The sequence below is a fragment of the Zeus faber genome, assembly GCF_960531495.2.
Source record: "Zeus faber genome assembly, chromosome: 10".
Lineage (NCBI taxonomy): Eukaryota > Metazoa > Chordata > Actinopteri > Zeiformes > Zeidae > Zeus > Zeus faber.
Genome location: NC_137199.1, coordinates 32020923 through 32039128, shown reverse-complemented (window position 1 = coordinate 32039128; position 18206 = coordinate 32020923). Strand labels below are relative to the sequence as shown.

General features: G+C 44.9%; 2 protein-coding genes across 3 annotated transcripts; both read left to right on the top strand.

Moving 5' to 3' along the window:
* Positions 1-432: 432 nt before the first annotated feature.
* Positions 433-9059, top strand: cox18 (cytochrome c oxidase assembly factor COX18). Of its 2 annotated transcripts, none has more exons than XM_080008637.1 (7): positions 433-540; positions 2323-2709; positions 3694-3794; positions 5092-5258; positions 5481-5596; positions 6717-6824; positions 8231-9059. In XM_080008637.1, exons 2-7 carry the CDS (start codon positions 2338-2340, stop codon positions 8396-8398), a joined length of 1032 nt encoding a protein of 343 aa, XP_079864763.1. In that variant the 5' UTR covers positions 433-540; positions 2323-2337; the 3' UTR covers positions 8399-9059. The 2 variants fall into 2 exon arrangements, with proteins under 2 accessions (XP_079864763.1, XP_079864764.1); XM_080008638.1 differs by lacking the exon at positions 8231-9059 and adding an exon at positions 7099-7209.
* An 837-nt stretch (positions 9060-9896) lies between these two features.
* Positions 9897-18163, top strand: igfbp7 (insulin-like growth factor binding protein 7). Its single transcript, XM_080008609.1, has 5 exons — positions 9897-10404; positions 12685-12794; positions 15821-15928; positions 16231-16357; positions 17372-18163. The coding sequence occupies exons 1-5, from the start codon at positions 9987-9989 to the stop codon at positions 17392-17394; spliced, it is 786 nt and encodes a 261-aa protein (XP_079864735.1). The 5' UTR covers positions 9897-9986; the 3' UTR covers positions 17395-18163.
* Positions 18164-18206: the final 43 nt, after the last annotated feature.

Sequence of the window (18206 nt, the reverse complement as noted above, 5' to 3'; positions counted from 1 at the left end):
AGGCGAACAATGTCGACATCGACAAATAACATTAAAAACAACATGACGAGCTGGAGGTGGATTTGGTTTTAAAAGGTTGAAGGCGGCTCATCTCTTCACGTTCCCAGTGACGCGTGTTGCTATAAGAGTTCGATATTTTCATTATTATTAATAAAAAAAAAAACAATTGCTCAGTATAGTTTAGCCAGTTCGTCCACACAAACTGACATTAAGTCATTCAATTGTGTCTATATTAACTAACATAAATCTTCATAATTCTGAATATAACATGTTTGATTCGAAATTGCGACCCCGTTTATTTTTAAAAACATTAAATTGGTAACTTCAACCTGAAGACTTTCAATCTCGTAGAAATTGCTGAAAAGAGAAACAACAAAAAACACCTGTCCAGCGACGTGATCACGTCACTTTCGTGCGACCGCTGATCCGTCGCGCCAAGCGGACGTGAAGGAGGCAACGCGCTCCCTGTAAAACAGCGCTGGACGCGGAAGAAGAGTTTTTATACCTTCAGGGTTTTTTTTTATTTCCCTTTGCGGCTCAGTGAGTATTTATCTTCTGCCCCGTCGGTGTCCTGGTACTGACCTTACTCTCCTTAACCTGTAATTAGTTCGTGCCTTGTTTTTTCAGTGCTCCAGCCTTTGAGAATTGCATTGTGACTAACAAGAGAAATGTGAACATGACTGTACATGATGTCAGCCTGTGTCAGCCTGAGCTGATTGTTTCCATCAATCTGTGTTGGACCACACCTCTCATTGTGCCCTTCAGTTTCATGTCAATTTCACTTTACTGCTATTATATATATTTATGGTGACTGATCGTTATATCTTTCTTTGCCTTTCCTTTTGTGTTGCCACGTAGCCGATATCAAGTGAACAGCGATGCTAAAATGTAAGCAATGTGTTCTATTAATACCGGTTAACATATTTGCTGAATTGGATGAATGGTTAGTTATTGAGTGCAATGAATCGTGCCGTATATGCTGGTGCCTCCATATAAATCTATTCATACAGCTCTTAATACAGCGTATCCAGGGCAGGGTTGTGGAGGGGTAGATACTGTAGCAGCACAGGCCTCTTTTTTCCAAGGTCCCTTCTTTAAGCTCCTCACGGGAGGATCCTCGGGTGTTCTCAGGCCGGTCGGGTGATTGAATCCCTCCAGTGATGCCTGGGACAACTCCAAAGTGCAGGCATATTTGCATCCCTACCAGATGCCTGAATCACCTCAACTCGTGTCGATTACGCACATTTCATTACATATTATATTATTTTTAGAGTGTATAGAGCTTATTATGCGTAATCACTGGGTGTCATGACATTTCGCTGCATAATATGTATGATATATATATATATATATATATATATGTATATGTATATGTGTGTGTGTGTGTGTGTGTGTGTGTGTGTGTGTATGTGACAAATAATCTCTTGAACTTAAACTGGCTCTTCACAATGTGGAGCGTTGGCTCTGTGAGCTCCTCACCCAGTGAGGAGTGAGCCCTTCCACCCTGCAAGGAAAACTAATTATGTCCACTTGTATCTGATATTGCATAGTTTCAGTCACTTTGAGGGCAGTATTTCAAATAGTAAGCCGAGAGCTTTGACTCATGTTTTGCCTTGACTTGAAAAGGAAAGGAATTTGTGGTTTTGTTTACTATACAACGGAAAAACAGGCGATCTCTCTCTCGGTCGTCCTCAGACGAGCTTCCATCGGAGTCTCCAATCCTTCCGGTTCTCCATACACCCGGCCAGCTCCAAAGAGCTTTCAGCTCCCGCATCCTTCTTCAAGACGTCCACATACGTTAGCGCTGAACGTCCTCACGATCGATGCCCGTGCGTTGGTTCCCATAGGACCAGCCTGCTGGCCGGGAGCTCCCGATGTCTGTGGCAGTGGCTGGCCAGCCTCATCCTCCTAGATGCTACCTTCTTGCTGAGCCTTGGCAGTTGCCCTACAGGTCCTTGTTGGTAATGTGGATGTTCTGGTCCACATTCAGAACAGCTCGTAGCATTCTGGTGTAGCACCCATCCAGGGACTTCTGCAGGGTGGGTGTCAGAGTCCAGCTTTCGCAGCCATACAGGAGGACAGACTCCACAGTGGCGTGGAATAGGCTCAGCTTTATGTGTCGAGGGAGATTGGAGCACCACACTCTTGACATACCGTTCAGGGCCCTCCACGCTAGTGCCAATAGGCACTAGCCTGGAGGGCCTAATTGGCCTAATTGGCGATACAATTAGAAAAAAGCAAAGATAGAGTATATAGAGATGGAGTATATAAATGACCAAAAGTCAGATGATGTTATGTTTCGTCTTGTTTCTGTATTTTCAGCAACCACATACAACCATGTTGTACGTTAGGACAGCTGTGATGATTAAACCTGGCTCGCTAACAGTCCTTGCCCGAGGCCTCAGCTCGTCTCCAGTCACCTGCTTCCACAAACCACAGCACAGACCTGGAGCTGCTACGCCCGGACTCCACCCTCTCCTCCCTCAGACTGTACACGTGCGGCTTTCCTCGGGTGGCGGTGGCTACGGAGCAGGGTGGTACTCCAGCCTAGCGGACTCGAGCCTCGTCCATCTGACCGAGCAGCTGTTGATCAGTAGCCAGGAGACGACAGGGCTGCCATGGTGGGCGAGCATCATGTGCACCACACTGGCTCTGAGGACCTTCATCACACTGCCTCTGGGAGCCTATCAGATGCTCATCCTTGCAAAGGTCTGTGTTCATCCTGGCTGCTCACCGCATATCATAGATATCGGTAGATACTTTATTCATCCCTGGAGGAAAATTATGTTGTATAGCAGTGGGCAATAAAATATATATATATATATATATATATATATATATATATATATATATATAAAATACAATTTTTATTAAAAAGATAAAGTATGTAAAGTTCTACATTTCCAAATGTATTTGTTGAGCGTGATCTCCCTCCTGTGAAAGCGTGTTACTGCCTTATTAGCAGCAGGGGGCAGCATAGGGCTACAGCTCAGTGTGATTGCGGAGCTAAAAAAATGGAAAAAGATCAACTGTGAACCAAACACATTTTTTCACATTTTTTATGTTGAATTTATTTAACTATCTAGAAAGCTATGGAAATAACTTTAATTATGCTATTGTACAGTGTAACATTTGTAGCTTTTATTATTATTTCAGATTTTAATGGCGTTTACATCCAAATTTAATAGACCTTAAGTTTAAATGTGAATCGATATAAAGCAGTTCCTGGTGTTTATCTGCAGAGCTTGTGAAACTATGTCTGGCATCTAGCAAACCTCCCACAGGACGTTTCCTTATCAAGTCTCTTTATTTTCCATCCCTCAGTCCAACTGGGTCTATTTTCCTTCTGCCTTACTCCACCTCTCACAGGATCTGATGCATCCGGATTTCTCCCACGCTCTCACACATGTATTATTCATGGAAAATAAAATAAGATCAATTAAAAAAAAAAAAAAAGTTATATTTGTTAAAACTATATTTCTTAGGTTTTTCGGAACTTGAAATTGACAGTATTGATGCATGTTTTTTTGTGTGTAGTGCAATAAACTGCATGACTACCTGTTGATGTCAGAGTTGATGTAGGAGCCAAACATCTGAACAGTGAAGTTGCTCCATCAGGAGACTTGTTTTCACCATTTCAATCTGAAAGTCTCTGTCGTCACTGTGGTAACGTGAAGGGTTGCCTCCAGCCAGGTTGAGGCGCTCCAGACGGAGGTGGCAGAGCTGGCGAAGAGGCTGCGATATGAAGTGTCGGTGCGAGGGAAGGAGCGCGGCTGGACGGAGAATCACTGCCGGTTGGTAGTATGCACAGTCTGAGTACTCACCGGCTCGGCTCCTATGCAAAGTTTTCCATTATTGTATTTAATTTACAATAATTGGGTTATTAATAATCACCGAATTAGAATTTTGTGTTTTTCCCATTTTCCCTAATGGAATGGTTAACTGTTTTGTTTAATAAAAATCAGATGTACCGATAGATTCTAAGTGCGTTCCAAAACAAAACACAAACTCGATGCAGTGACGTCAAGTTATATCTGGTTTAGGTATTTATTTTGAGTATTTCTACTAGTAATACATTTGCACAGTACTGGACCTGATGCCTGTATCAGAGTTTACTTTGTGATAAGTTTCACCAAGAACTGCAGTAAGGTACTGTTCTGAACCAGGTCCAGCTCATACAAATCCCCCAAAATGCAAAATATTGAGAATCGTTTTCTATGTTAAGTGTTTAAATGGAACCCAAAAGAGCACTCTGTGTTGTTCAGATTCTCTAGGTTGACGGTAAATCTGGGCAGTGGACATAAACGCTGACATCCTGTTTGTCCTAAACTGGGCAGAAGTACACGAGACCTTCCACTTACTTCTCAAGCAACGACCTTTGACCTCTTTCCTCTGCTGGGAAAAGGAGTGTGCTTGTGTTTGGCATTTTGCCCGGTTTTAGTAAAAACACAACATCTCTCTATGGAGACACTGGAGATGAACGTGAAGCAACATCACAGCCTCTGTTTTAAAACTGCACGAGGGAAGTTTTACAACAACATGGAATTAGAGTTTTTCGGCAGTGGGCGTGTGAGGGACCGCGGTGACCAAGCATGAAGGGGTTTTAGGAAGTTGGTGAGATGGTTCACACAGTTCCTTGGAGGATCGCCGTATTGTTCATTAGAGACGTCACAATCGTCACATTTTAGTACATGCAACTGTTGTACAAATAAGAGCAATTAACAATTTGTCGTTTTTGTTAATTTATTTTCCACTATAGTCAAGGCACATGATAAAATATATATTACATGCTTACCTGTTGAAGAAGAAGCCATTTATTGGCACTGAACATCAGACCATATACAGTATATTCAGGGAGGCAGTTCATTTCCCTCGACTGAACCGATAGAGAAATTTCGACATTTCTGACGTTGTTTTGAAGTTCCCCTTAAATTTTAATGGAAATATTATTGCGGAATCAATCAAACTATTTGATAAAAAGACAGCTCTATGATTCATATTTTTATCCATAGTAAACTTGGTTTAGTTCTAAGTCTTGTCGGAGGTTCCTTCTCATCGTTTTGTGGTATGTTGCTGCGCTCTCTCCCTCAGCTTCCAGTTCAAGAAGAACCTACGTCGCATCGTGTCCGAGCTCTACGTCAGGGACAACTGCCACCCGTTCAAGGCCACCCTGCTGGTCTGGGTGCAGCTCCCCATGTGGCTCTGCCTTTCGCTGGCGTTGAGGAACATGAGCCTGGGCGCCTCGCACGCTGGAGCCGGTACGAGGCCGCCGCTCTGACTCCATGCGCAGATCTGTATTTAAACATGCGACATGAAGCTGGTTCCTCCTTCTACCTGGTGTCCAGGTGAACCCAGGTCGTGACAGATTGCAATTCAAGTCACTTTGATCTTTGTTTGGATTCCATGGTGTCAAGTCGATCAGTTTTCCTGTTTGTTAGTCATGCCTCTCTCTCTCTCTCTCTCTCTCTCCTCTCTGCCAGCGCTGCATTCTGAGCTGTCAGCAGGGGGCGCTCTGTGGTTCTCTGACCTGACGCTGCCCGATCACACCTGGATCCTCCCGGTGTCGCTCGGACTGATCAACCTGTTCATCGTGGAGGTGAGAGAGAAAGGAGGTAAAACTAAGATAAGAGGAGACGTCAACGCTCAAAGGAAAACTCTGGAAGGATTCTCGTGTCGTGGGGCGTCGACCTGAGAGACCGACGTCACCATCACACAAAGTCTTCTGAAGATGGAGATGAAAGCTGGCGAACAGCGCAGATGTTCCCTCTTCTGGAAGCTGCTGATTCAGAGGAGGGGAAAAAAACAAGCTGCCTGATAGTGCAGCTGTTAAAAATAGACATCATCGTGTTAAAAAGCATTTGTTATATTATTTTATTAAATTAAATATCGTGAGAACATTCAAAGTTAAACTTGGTCAGATTCAGCCACAGCGCAGGCAGCCGCTCGCATCTGGTGCAGTCATCCAGGCCACTTCCTCTTATTTGTATTTGTTGTATAAAACCAGCAAGAAGACATGAAGACAAAAGACATGAAGACAAACGACGTGAAGACAAAAGACATGAAGCCTAATTCACGTTCAGTGTTTTTTTACTACAAAATGATTATTTTGCCGCTGTGATTGTGAAAAAGGAAAAATGATAATTCTTCATTGTCTGGATTCAAGGAATTTCCAAAGACTTGAGTTGGTTTCTCCAGCACCTCGTCCCAGAACAACTTCACTTCACTGATTTTTAACTTTCTCTTTGTCTGGGGGGGCCGACAACCTCAACAAAGATGAAGCTCCGTGTGTTGAGACAAAAGCTTTATTTCCTGTTTCTACTTTTATCTGAGTGAACATCCCCCGATGCTGCTCAGATGTTGGGGAATGATCAGTCTGTTGCAGAGTGACCGGCTCACCTTCCTCTGTGTCACCTGGAGCAGCACGTCACCTGGAGCAGCACGTCACCTGGAGCAGCACGTCACCTGGAGCAGCACGTCACCTGCCAGCGGCAGCTCTAAATGAGCAGGGAACCTTCTACTTCTGTCTTCTGCTTGTTCAGCCAATCAGCTTCAGCTCCCCATATGATGAGATGCTGGGAGCCACTGTTTCTAGGAGCTTCTATGGACGAACTGTTTATTTTACTGCTTTGACTTCCAGCGTTTTTACAAACTGAAAACTTTGTGACTGGAATGTGAAGCAGGTTGAAGGCTCCTCCACCCTCTCTGCTCCTTCTCAGGTGTTCGCTGCTCAGCGGTTGGAGGTGTCTCGCTTCCAGAAGTCTGTGACCAACATGATCCGAGGAATCTCCGTCCTGATGATCCCCATAGCGGCCACGGTTCCCTCGGTAAGAGAGTGTGTGTGCGTGTGCATGTGTGTGCTTGTGTGTGTGCGTGTGTGTGTGTACTTGTCTTGGTATTTTGAGTGTATATGTATCATGTTACTTAAACATGTACAAATATGTGTTAAGATTAAACTTAGGAATGTATATAAACAATTGTGTTTACTTTGTGTGTGTGTGTGTGTGTGTGTGTGTGTGTGTGTGTGTGTGTGTGTGTGTGTGTGTGTGTGTGTGTGTGTGTGTGTGTGTGTGTGTGTGTGTGTGTGTGTGTGTGTGAAAGGAGGACTAAACCCTAACATGCACACACATGCCTGCATAGTTTCCAGACACTTGCATTCTTGCCGTCCACATTTTGACACATGAACACAAAGTGCTGCTGGATGATGAGGTGTTGTGAGAGGGAGGATGAGGCGCCGGCGTCGCGTCTTGAATCAGGTGATTGCGTCTGAATCGATGAGGTCGTCATTTCAACAGCTTTGTCTGCTTTTATCTCTTCACATATTTGTTTTTGTCGAAATGAGTCAAGTTGTTCTGCATCGGTCGACGTTCCTCTGAACCCGACTCTTATCTTGCACTATCTAATCTTTCTGACCTCAAGGAAACGGCTCTAATAACAGTTCATAGGACCCTGTGATTCATAACCTCCTCCCTCAGGCCGAGCCCCCTGTAACAAATGATTTGACCAAAGATCTGTAACATTGAGTTTGAAGAATTGTTATTTGAAAAGATGTTAAAAATATGAAATATGATACCGGCAGACTTTCAGTGTGTGTGTGTGTGTGTGTGTGTGTGTGTGTGTGTGTGTGTGTGTGTGTGTGTGTGTGTGTGTGTGTGTGTGTGTGTGTGTGTGTGTGTGTGCAGCAGGGTTTAGCGTCTTATCAGCAGCTTGTTGTGTCTCCTCCTCCATCACTCTCCATCCAGACGAGCTCTGCGTCTGATCCTTGAACGATAGAGTTTTGTACGGAGGCAGAAATGAGTCCTGGTTCAGCCGACCAGCACCCAGATCAAATGGCTGTTTGTTTTGAATGTGGTGAGATTAAAGATCTTTATCCACCGTAAAATGTCCCTTTGTTCTACTCTCAGCAGATGTTTTTCATAAATACATTGTAATGGAGTCAAACTCCTCCTTTTTGTTTTTCCTTCTTCCAACGTCTATTCCTCTCGTTATTTTCAACCCTTCGCTGTGAGTTACTGTTTGACTTTTTGGGGTGGCAGCTCTTCTACGTTCCCTCGGTTCTAATGCACCTTGACCGAGGTCGGGCCGGATCTCGGCTCCTCCCCCAGTTCTGGACCTCCTCCCCTGATTGCTCAGAGCTGGAACTGGGAGGCTAGTACATGAAAACACCTTTTAACCTCCTCTCCTCCTCCTCCTCCTCCTCCTCCTCCTCCTCCTCCTCCTCCTCCTCCTCCAGTCCATGGCCCTGTACTGGCTCAGCTCCAGCGTCGTGGGTCTGGGCCACAACCTCGTCCTGCGCTCGCCTGGTTTCCGGAGGCTCTGCGGCATCCCGGCGCTGCGCTCCGGCTCCGACAGGCCGTGCCGGGACATGGCCGCCGCCCTCTGGGCCAAGTACTTCCGGTGAAGAAGAGCGAGGGAGAGCGCTGGACGATAAGGAGAGTGGGCCCGGGGCGGCGGGGCCCGGGGCGGCGGGGCCCGGGGCGGCGGGGCCCGGGGCGGCGGGGCCCGGAGGCTGACTGACACCGTGCAGAGACGTTCAGGAGCTCCAGGCATCGTCGGGAGAAAGACCGGGACGTTTAAAATAGCGGTCTGGGCGTTGGATCCTCTGAAGACGTGTTTGTTGTTCAGGAAGTTGGGCTCGCGGCTCGGAAACGACTATTTATCACAAAATCATGTTTAGTGGATTGAGGTTCACGACAAACGGAGGAGTGTGTGAAACGAGGCTGCGTGTGGACGTCTGTGTTTTTGTCATGGCGGTGAAACGCTGAATCCTGTTAAATTGATTTACTGAAAATAAAAAGCTTTCCTGAATTTCCCCCGGGATCAATAAAGTGTTGTCTGGAGCTTCCCCTGACCCCAAATCAGCTCCAAGTCCTTCATTCACGCGTGAATTGTTGAATCATCTCGTCGATCGCACGCTGGATTCTCATATTGATTTGGTGTTTAAATGATCAGCGGAGATCAGACTCCTTGCACCTGGGAGGCTTTATCGCTTTCAGTCCATTATGCAATTGGGAATAAATGTCTTGTCAGTACAGCGCCAAACTTTTTACTGTCGTTATTAATTTATGATCAAACCCTTTGTCTTGTGTGAGGCGTGTATGTAAAGGTTGTCATTAAAATATGAACGTCCCTGTTCAGTTTTGTTTCTTGGTGATCTGTTCTTTAAAAGGAGGAAGATGCAGGTCGTCTGTTCTGATCTCTAAGTACGTAGTCCGTACTTTAAACTTTTTAATATCTCATTTAAAGAGTAAATGTTATTAAACAACTTGTACAATGGAGAGAAACAAACAACGCCATCGTCTAATTACTGTGAACAATCGACTCTAAAACCGCACACGTTCACCTTTAATGTCGTCTATGTTGATGTCCGACTGGATCTAGAATTCAAAGTCAACATCCATTTTAAAGTCCGTCTGTAACGGGTGAATACACAAATACTGGAATTTAATTCAAACGGCATCTTTTTCCCCAACATCCAGAATTCTCCTCGTCTTCGCTCTGATTCGTTTGATCCATTGATTTAATGTTTTTTCTTGGTCCCTTGAGGGGGTGGAGTTATTATTTTTATTTGTTTTTGTAAATGTTTATTCATATTGACAGTTTACTACATACATGGCTCTATTTCCCTTCTTGTGCGTGGCGGACCCCACCACCAACGATGGAAGCGGCATAGAGGAGCACATGCAGAACCCCATTACATTAACTGGCTGTTTATGATAAAGATATAGATAAACACAGCATCAAATATAAGATTTATTTACTGGGTGATGTTATGGATGGCTGCTTTAATTTTGATTCCCCGCCTTAGGTGTCTCCTCTTCCATCCGCTGACACCCAGTGGGTGTGGTCACCACTTTACTGAGTGTTTGGTTGAGTTCCACTTCACTTTGCAGCCAGTCTCCAGGCTGACAGTCCTACAAAGCAACACACTCCAGCCTCCAGTCTGACAGCTTTGCACACTTACTGACTCGCTCTTCCAGTCTCCAGTCATGTTGGGTCTCTCCGTGCTCGTCGTGCTTCTGTGCTGTGCCTCCGCGGGTCGTGTCTCCCGGAGCTGCGGCTCCTGTGAGCCCGCCCTGTGCGCTCCCCTCCCTGCGGGGGGCTGCTCCTCCAGCCCGGTGCTGGACTCCTGCGGCTGCTGCTCGGTGTGCGCGGCCGGGGAGGGAGAGCCGTGCGGCGGCAGGGGAGCCTCCGGCCGCCGCTGCGGCCCCGGGCTCGAGTGCGTCAAAGCGGACAAGGACAAGAAGAGCAAGGCCGGGGTGTGCTCCTGCAAGGCCGACTACGAGGTGTGCGGCTCGGACGGCGTGACCTACCCGACAGGGTGCTCCCTGAAGGCGGCCAGCCTCCAGGCGGCGGCCGCGGGCGGGGAGGAGCTGAAGGTGCTGAACAAGGGTCGCTGCGCCACAGGTGAGGTGCCATGGGAGCCCGTGGTTCATCTTATTATATTTACAGTTTATTTTGTGATGCATCTGAATTGTATTAGATATTTGTAGTATTTAAAGTCTGTTATATGTATAATATGTCCCATTTGTAGCTCACTTCAAGTGCATTATTTTCTGATGGTCATTAATAAAATAATAAGAAAAAGAATAATAACAGTGATGATGATAATAATAATAATGATAATGATAATAAAGATAACGATAATAATAATAATAATAATGATTATTATAATAATAGTAATAATGATGATGATAATAACAGTAATAATAATAACTTTATTTATACAGCACCTTCAAAAACACAGACAAAATAAAAGCATATCAAGCAGTGTGCTCAGATCATGAATTTAAATGGCAAAAAACCCATTAATAAACAGGAATCATTCATTCAATTCAAAATATGATTATAAATAGTGAATTATAATATACTGAAAGTATACTTACTACATGTGTACTGTCTTTTCATTATATTTATAAATGTGCTGAAGTCAAAGTTGAGCATCTATTGTAAAATACATCATTTTAAATGTACTCCTAGTCTGACAGAAAGTGCTTGGCTTCCTAAAATGTGAAATCAGATGAGGCTGCGACAAGATCACAGGAACAAACTGTTATTTCTCCGTCCTGGTGGAGTAGCAGTGAAGGACTTTATGGAATCAGTTCAGATCCTTTTGTCACGGCAACAAAAAGTCAAAGTTGAATTATTCTCCAACAACACGTTCTGCCACAGCTTTGATAACACCATAAACAGTGTTATAATGTTAATGAGAGTCTAACAACAATATCCATAGAAATATAGCTGTATTAGTAGTATTATGGGATGCCGCCCCGCTCTCCATCACCATGACAACAGGGACCCAGCAGAGTTTTTCTTCTGCAGCTGAATTCCGTTGCACTGGAACCTTAGACTCACACAGACTCCATGTTGGTTTAGAGTAAATCCCCGTCAGCGCGTCGTGGTCTGGACCTTCAGCGCTGGCTATGAAAGCAGCTCTGGGTCGGGGCCGGGGGGGGGGGGGGGGGCACGGGGGCCGAGGGGGGGCCGGGGGGGCCACGGGGGGGCCGGGGGGGCCACGGGGATGGGGACGGGGCCGGGGGGGGCTCAGTGGTGATGAGACAAAAAGACTTTTAGGGCCTTGGGTGTAAAAACTGCAGCCACTCAAAGAACCATGTTCATTTATCTGTCTTTCACAAGGAGAGGTCAAAGGTCAATTTAACTGAGAAGCAGCGACGACCGGGCGAGGGGCCGAGATCAAGGTCCAACGTCCATCACTTGGAATTTAGGAAACTCTGGAATGTTGGAGACCGTAAAACGAGAAGACATCCACTGTCATGCAAATGGGGCTGCAGACACGTTGTGCATTTGTTTTTTAAATCCTCTGGGAAGCTCAGCTTATGCAACAGTTATTCTATAATAATTCATCTTTAAACGAGGAAACTTGACATATTAACATGTTTCAACATCTAATACAGTTTCACATCAAATATTGTAATAGTTCAACTAAATATAATACAATTCAAACTTTATAATACAATACACATTCTATAATACAATACAGACTCTAGTTATTTCCACCCAAAACCGTTGAATTAGCTATACACTATACAGTATATATACAGTATACACTAAATATACTATACACTATATACTATTTATACTATACACTATATATACTATACACTATATACTAAAGTATATATACTATATATACTATATAAACTATACACTATATATACTAAATACACTATATATACTATACACTATATACACTATATATACTATACACTATATACACTATATACACTATATATACTATACACTATATACACTATATATACTATATATACTATACACTATATACACTATATGTACTATACACTATATACACTATATACACTACATATACTATATACACTATATATACTATATACACTATATATACTCTATAAACTATATATACTCTATACACTATATACACGATATATACTATACACTATATATTATATTTCCAATGACCTTTCAAATACAAGCAGGTAATCAGCTTGAGTCAGTGTTGCCAGGTTTGGTCTGTACCAGTCGGTGCAAAGCCGGTGTCAGAATGTCCCCACGGCTGGAAGCAGAGGAATGTGGGAGAGCTGCTCCCTCAAACGAAATCCTAAAACACGACAGCGTGATGAATCCGCCGCCTGCGGAGCTTTGTGCTTTTCCGTTTGACTAAATGGCTTCTTGTGGCGTCTCCCGCAGCGCCGGTGATCGTCACGGCTCCGGGGGACGTGTACAACGTGAGCGGCTCGCAGGTGTACCTGAGCTGCGAGGCCATCGGGATCCCCACGCCCGTGGTCACCTGGAAGAAGGTACGAGCGTCCGCACGCCACCGGCCCTCAGACGCCTCATTACTGTGCTTTGCAGCGGAGGACGCCTCGGGAATCGAACCCGGACGAGTCCAATAGAAAACGTGGTGAATGGTCCTGTGGCGACTGAAAGCAGCGTGACTGCAGCGTCGCTTCGGTGACATTGTGGAGTAATAAACACAGAGTGTCTGCAAAACAAGGGTCATGTGATAAACTGGTGCCAGAGGGTGATATGGCAGCAGGTCATGATTACGACCACATTCATGTCTGAAATATTCCGATTTTAAATCGCCTTTGAATCCATTCGTTCATTGTCGGGAGGTGGATTGGATTCCTATTCATTTCAAATGAAAAGTTCCTGCTCCCACTAAACTGATAATTCAACATAAGGTGCAGCGTGGACGTCCTCCCTGGAACGTCAGTGACATCATCCAAACACCAGAACCGAACAGGACTTTCCACACTGACCTGGAGCAGCAAGTTCTACTGTTGGACGCTGACACCTGATCCAGACACGAGGAGGCTGGGATGTCACCTGGTGTTCCTGCTGTTTAACTGTTATTACAGGGTTACACTCATTACTGTATTACAGTTAGTACTGTTATTACAGATATTACAGTAATTATCAGTTATTACAGTTATTATCAGTTATAACTGTTATTACAATTTTCACAGTTATTACTGTTATTACAGTAATTATCAGTTATTACTTATTATCAGTTATAACTGTAATTGCAATTATCACAGTTATTACAGTATTAGTTATTACAGTAATTATCAGTTATTACAGTTATTACCAGTTATAACTGTTATTACAATTATTACAGCTGTAACAGTTATAACTGTTATTACAGTTATAATTATTATTACAGTTATAATTGTTATTACAGTTATAACGGTCATTACAGTTATTAACATTAGAACTGTTATTACAGTTATAACGGTCATTAAAATTATTACAGTTGTTAACAGTTATAACTGTAATAACTGTTATTACAGTTATTACAGTTATAACGGTCATTACAATTATTACAGTTGTTAACAGTTATAACTGTAATAACTGTTATTACAGTTATTGCACTAATAACAGTTATAAACGTGATTACAGTTATTACATTTAATCAGGACCTGGTAACTTGTGGACTTGAAGTCACCGTGTTGAACACGTCCTGACGGTTGACGGTGCATCCTCCTCCTTCCTTCCATTGTTCCACTCAACACAGGAAGTGAACAAACTATAAATAACTGCAGTATAACTGCGGAAATAACTGCAGTTCCGTCACCTCCGTCACCCGACGGAGTGCAGGGTATCAGTGTCTGTGGCAGGAAAACACCCACATGCTGTCCAGGCTTTAGACACTTTCTATTTAAAGGGACGTCAAGCTCCAGGTTTCATTCACACACTGTGACACATTCACTTTTCCTCAAACAGCTGAAAGTCTTTTTAAAATGTCGCTTCCATCGTTTCCACGGTAACTCATATCAACAACCTGCTGAAGGCTTCACGGCTGAGAAACGTAGCCCCCCCACTGAGCCTCAATGCATCCCAATGGGGCAAACGTTTCAGATGTGAAAAACAGTAAATCTCCTTTTGGAACTGGAAACTCACATCGCAGTATTCACAGTATTTGTCTCTTACAAAAACACGGTTTTCAGCTTTTTCACATTTTTTTTTATTGACTGGCTACATCCACGCTAACGTAAGAGACTTGAAACAGGAAGCGGTGTCGCTTCCTACTGGCAACCCACTGCAGCAATGCTACGCTCTGGATGTGCTGCAGCGATGACAAAAAGTAGGTTGAAATAAAATGACATTATGTTGAAAAATACACTAAGACACGTGACCGTACCCAAAGTTTCCTGTTTTTGAAAAGGAGATTTAAGGTTTTACGTCTCCATCCTTTGCCCCATTGAAATGCATTGAGGCGCAGGGAGACGCTGCAGCAGAGCGCTACGCCTCTCTATGCTTCTCAACCATGGAAGCAACACTTGACTACGACCTTGAGGCTGAAAACAGAGAACTGCTCCTTTAACTCCTTTTTCAAACAGGAGCTTTGAAAACACGCCGCTCTGCTAGAAAACAGATTAGAGCAACATTCCTGACGCAGAGGCTCCGGGAATATCGGAATTCCAACACGGAGGCCGTCGGTCCCGGGGACTCGGGGCAACAAGTCAGACGCTCGGAGGCTGAAGATCCGTCCCTCCCGAAAAGACAACTCCCGGCTTGTCTCACCCGGGAAGGGGGGGGCGGTGGGCAGGAGAGGGGCGAGCGAGGAGAACAACAACAAGGCCTAAAGGAGGAGGAGGAGGAATGAATAGAGGGAGGAACCGCTGACTTACAGGAGAGAGAGAGAGTGTTGCTTGGGGAGGTTTTTGACCCATTTAGTGATTTGTATAAAAGTATATAAATATTTAAAGTTTAACGTCGTCTCATTTGAAAAATGTTCATTTTGTTTATTCCATAAATGAATAATAACAATAATTATAGTAATAAAATAATAATAATTCATAACTTCATAATTTCCTTGTTATTGAAATCTGGTTTTAAAATGGAAAAAAAAAATAATTCATTCCATGAGAAAGACTTTGAGCGTCAGCAGGTGGAGGTGTTACATCAGGTGGAGGTGTTACATCAGGTGGAGGTGGAGCAGCAACACCGTCCTCGTCGGGAGCTGACTCCACTCTTTCAAAGTAAAAGTGGCGGGGCTCCGTTCTGGGTGTGGTGCCTCCGCTCGTATGGGATTCTCGCTCTGGTTTCTACTTCGCCTTCAGACACTTTCACGTCCACGTTGGAGCCGAACATCAAAACTCTTTGAAATATTGTCCTTTCAATTCCTCATTCTTCTGCCCCCTCCCCGCGTCTGTGAGGAATGAGCCGCTGAAATGAACCAAATGATCTCAGGAGGAAATGTCGCTGTGGTTGGAACATTTCGATTCGGCAGCTGAATATTAATTTGGGTTGACACGTGATATTTGGCTCGCATCTTTCAAAGTAAAAGCCTTTGCATTCCGTGTGGACCTGTCTCCAGATCGTCAGTGGGAAGGGGAAGATGGAGCTTCTTCCCGGGGACCGAGAGAACCTCGCCATCCAGACCCGTGGAGGTCCCGAAAAACACGAGGTCACGGGCTGGGTGCTGGTGAGCGTGCACACACACACACAGACACACACACAAACAATGTTATCTGTCCCAACAGCCAGACGCAACATGTTGAGGTTTTGGAGCTAAATGTTTGTGCTTTCAGTGAAATTCACCCAAACAGCATCCAGGTGCAGGGCTCCAAGGGCATCGTGGTGATTTGGAAGCAGGGAGCTGTGTTTGTCTCTGCGGTTCTTGTTTATCTCAGCCTGACATTTGGAGCAGATACTGTTTTCCAAATGGAAGATGAGAAGATAATTGACGCCTGTGTGTGTGTGTGTGTGTGTGTGTTTCCCCTGAAGATCTCTCCACTCACCAAAGAAGAAGCTGGATCTTATGAGTGTCACGCGGCCAACACCAAGGGCGAAGCGTCGGCGGTGGGAACGATCCACGTGGTGGAGTCCATCGACGACATCCCCGTCAAGAAAGGTAACTGCAGGCCGAGCCCGTCGCCGTGGCGACACAAATCCACTGGGAACTATGTGAACCTTTATTTTCATAAACCGTGTCCGAAAAAATAAGAGTTCAGCGTGTTAACTCAATGCATGTCTGCGGAGGGGATGAGCTAGCCTAGCTCCTGGGAAGTAGAGTTTTAACACGAGACGAGCGTGTATTCGTTTATTCGTTTATTCAAACTTTGGTGTGATTTTCATTTCAGATACAAAAACAGGAATTTGAACGTTTCCCTAAACAACCGAACACATCCCTTCATCCCTTCAGCGATCCCTCTCACGGGATCGCTGAGTTTCCCGTACCCAGTGATGGGAGAAGTACTCACAGTTAAAATTTATGAGTACTTGCTGATAAATGTACTGAAAGTAATATAAATAACTAGTGTCCTGATACAACGGTCTCTAACATTTGATAAAGTACGACTGGGGCTTTGTTTTCCTGCCGACGCGACAACTTACAGGTGGAGTCACAGTCATTAACTAGGAAATACAAATACAAATCCCCATTGAAGCTGGTTGTCACCTGACTGACGGATGCGGCTCCGCCCGACTCCGTCGTCAGGTGGAGCCGCAGCCTCGACCGGACTCGTTTCCTCGACAAGCCTTGACAGATCCGAGACGTGGAAAAGCTTCGCTGCGGGGAATTCAAAACGTCTGAACGTCAAAACGCTTTAATCGCTCGACTGAAAACCCTGCCGGCGGCTTATTATGTTTGAATAGTCTCCTCAAATCATAACCTGTCAATTATTTTAAACATTGAATTGGCATTTGGAGTCTGATGTAATTCAATAAAATACCGAGACATAACACAGTTCAGGTTGTGATTCTAAACCTCTTTCCACGTCAAGAAGCTTCAGTTTGATTCATTCGTACCGTCGATGTGATTCAGCGTCAGGTTTAACGGTTATTAATCCGTTTTTTCTGGGGACCACCGGAGGTCCCCGGACCCCGTGTTGAGGACCCTTGTCAACTGTGACCGTCCTCCTTGCAGTGACCAAGGACCACGAGCTGTGAGGACCCGGGCGGAGCCGTGAGGACCCGGGCGGAGCCGTGACGCGCGCTCTGCAGAGCTGCTGCTGTCAAACTCATTTTAAATGTTGTGTTCTAAGGGAAGTTTTATCTGTGCTGACGTTCTGAACCTTCCTCTTCCTCGCGGGCGTGGCTGCTCTATATTTGTGCATCACTACTCTGATTGATTCCAAGTTGAAAGACCGGTGAGAGAACTCCGGTATTTTTATTTTTTTTTAAGCTGAACCTGTTTTTCCGATACCCGGCGTCAGCATCTTTGATGATGTTGAACGTCGTGACTGAAACTTATTACAAACATTAAAAAAATAAAACCCCAGAGTTCACCTCCAACTTGACACACAAATCCCACTTCCCTCCGAAATCCGCTTCACCCTCCTGACTCCACCCGGGCCGGCGGGTCATGTGACTCCACACCACGGCTCAGCGCTCTAACCAAACACAGCCCCAGCCCCAGCCCCACCCCCACCGCGGAGGGATTTGCCCTCAAACAACACACGGCGGGTTTTTTTTGGGGGGTCGGGGGGGGGGTGGGGGTGGCGCTCTGAAAAGGCTGGTGGAGTCTGCGAGGGGGGAAAGGCTCTTTCGCCGGGATTTGGGATGGAATGTGGACGCACGTCGTCATGGTGCTATGGTTATTACCGCTGAAACAGCAGATCTTTGGTGTGTGTGTGTGTACTGTATGATAATGTTTAGCGTTGGGGCGGGGTCACTAATGTTGCTATGATGTCACTAATAAAAACACAATGACTACACCGGAGCCCTGTGGGCGTGGTTGTGATGCCGTCGTCTTCCTCCGA

Excerpts from the sequence above, each read along its gene's own strand:
- igfbp7 (XM_080008609.1), top strand. The coding sequence starts at position 9,987 with ATGTTGGGTCTCTCCGTGCTCGTCGTGCTTCTGTGCTGTGCCTCCGCG. Across the intron at positions 12,795-15,820 it reads CCGTGGTCACCTGGAAGAAG|ATCGTCAGTGGGAAGGGGAA; the intron begins GTACGAGCGTCC and ends ACCTGTCTCCAG. Across the intron at positions 15,929-16,230 it reads AGGTCACGGGCTGGGTGCTG|ATCTCTCCACTCACCAAAGA; the intron begins GTGAGCGTGCAC and ends TTTCCCCTGAAG.
- cox18 (XM_080008637.1), top strand. The coding sequence starts at position 2,338 with ATGTTGTACGTTAGGACAGCTGTGATGATTAAACCTGGCTCGCTAACA. Across the intron at positions 3,795-5,091 it reads TGGACGGAGAATCACTGCCG|CTTCCAGTTCAAGAAGAACC; the intron begins GTTGGTAGTATG and ends TCTCTCCCTCAG. Across the intron at positions 6,825-8,230 it reads TAGCGGCCACGGTTCCCTCG|TCCATGGCCCTGTACTGGCT; the intron begins GTAAGAGAGTGT and ends CTCCTCCTCCAG.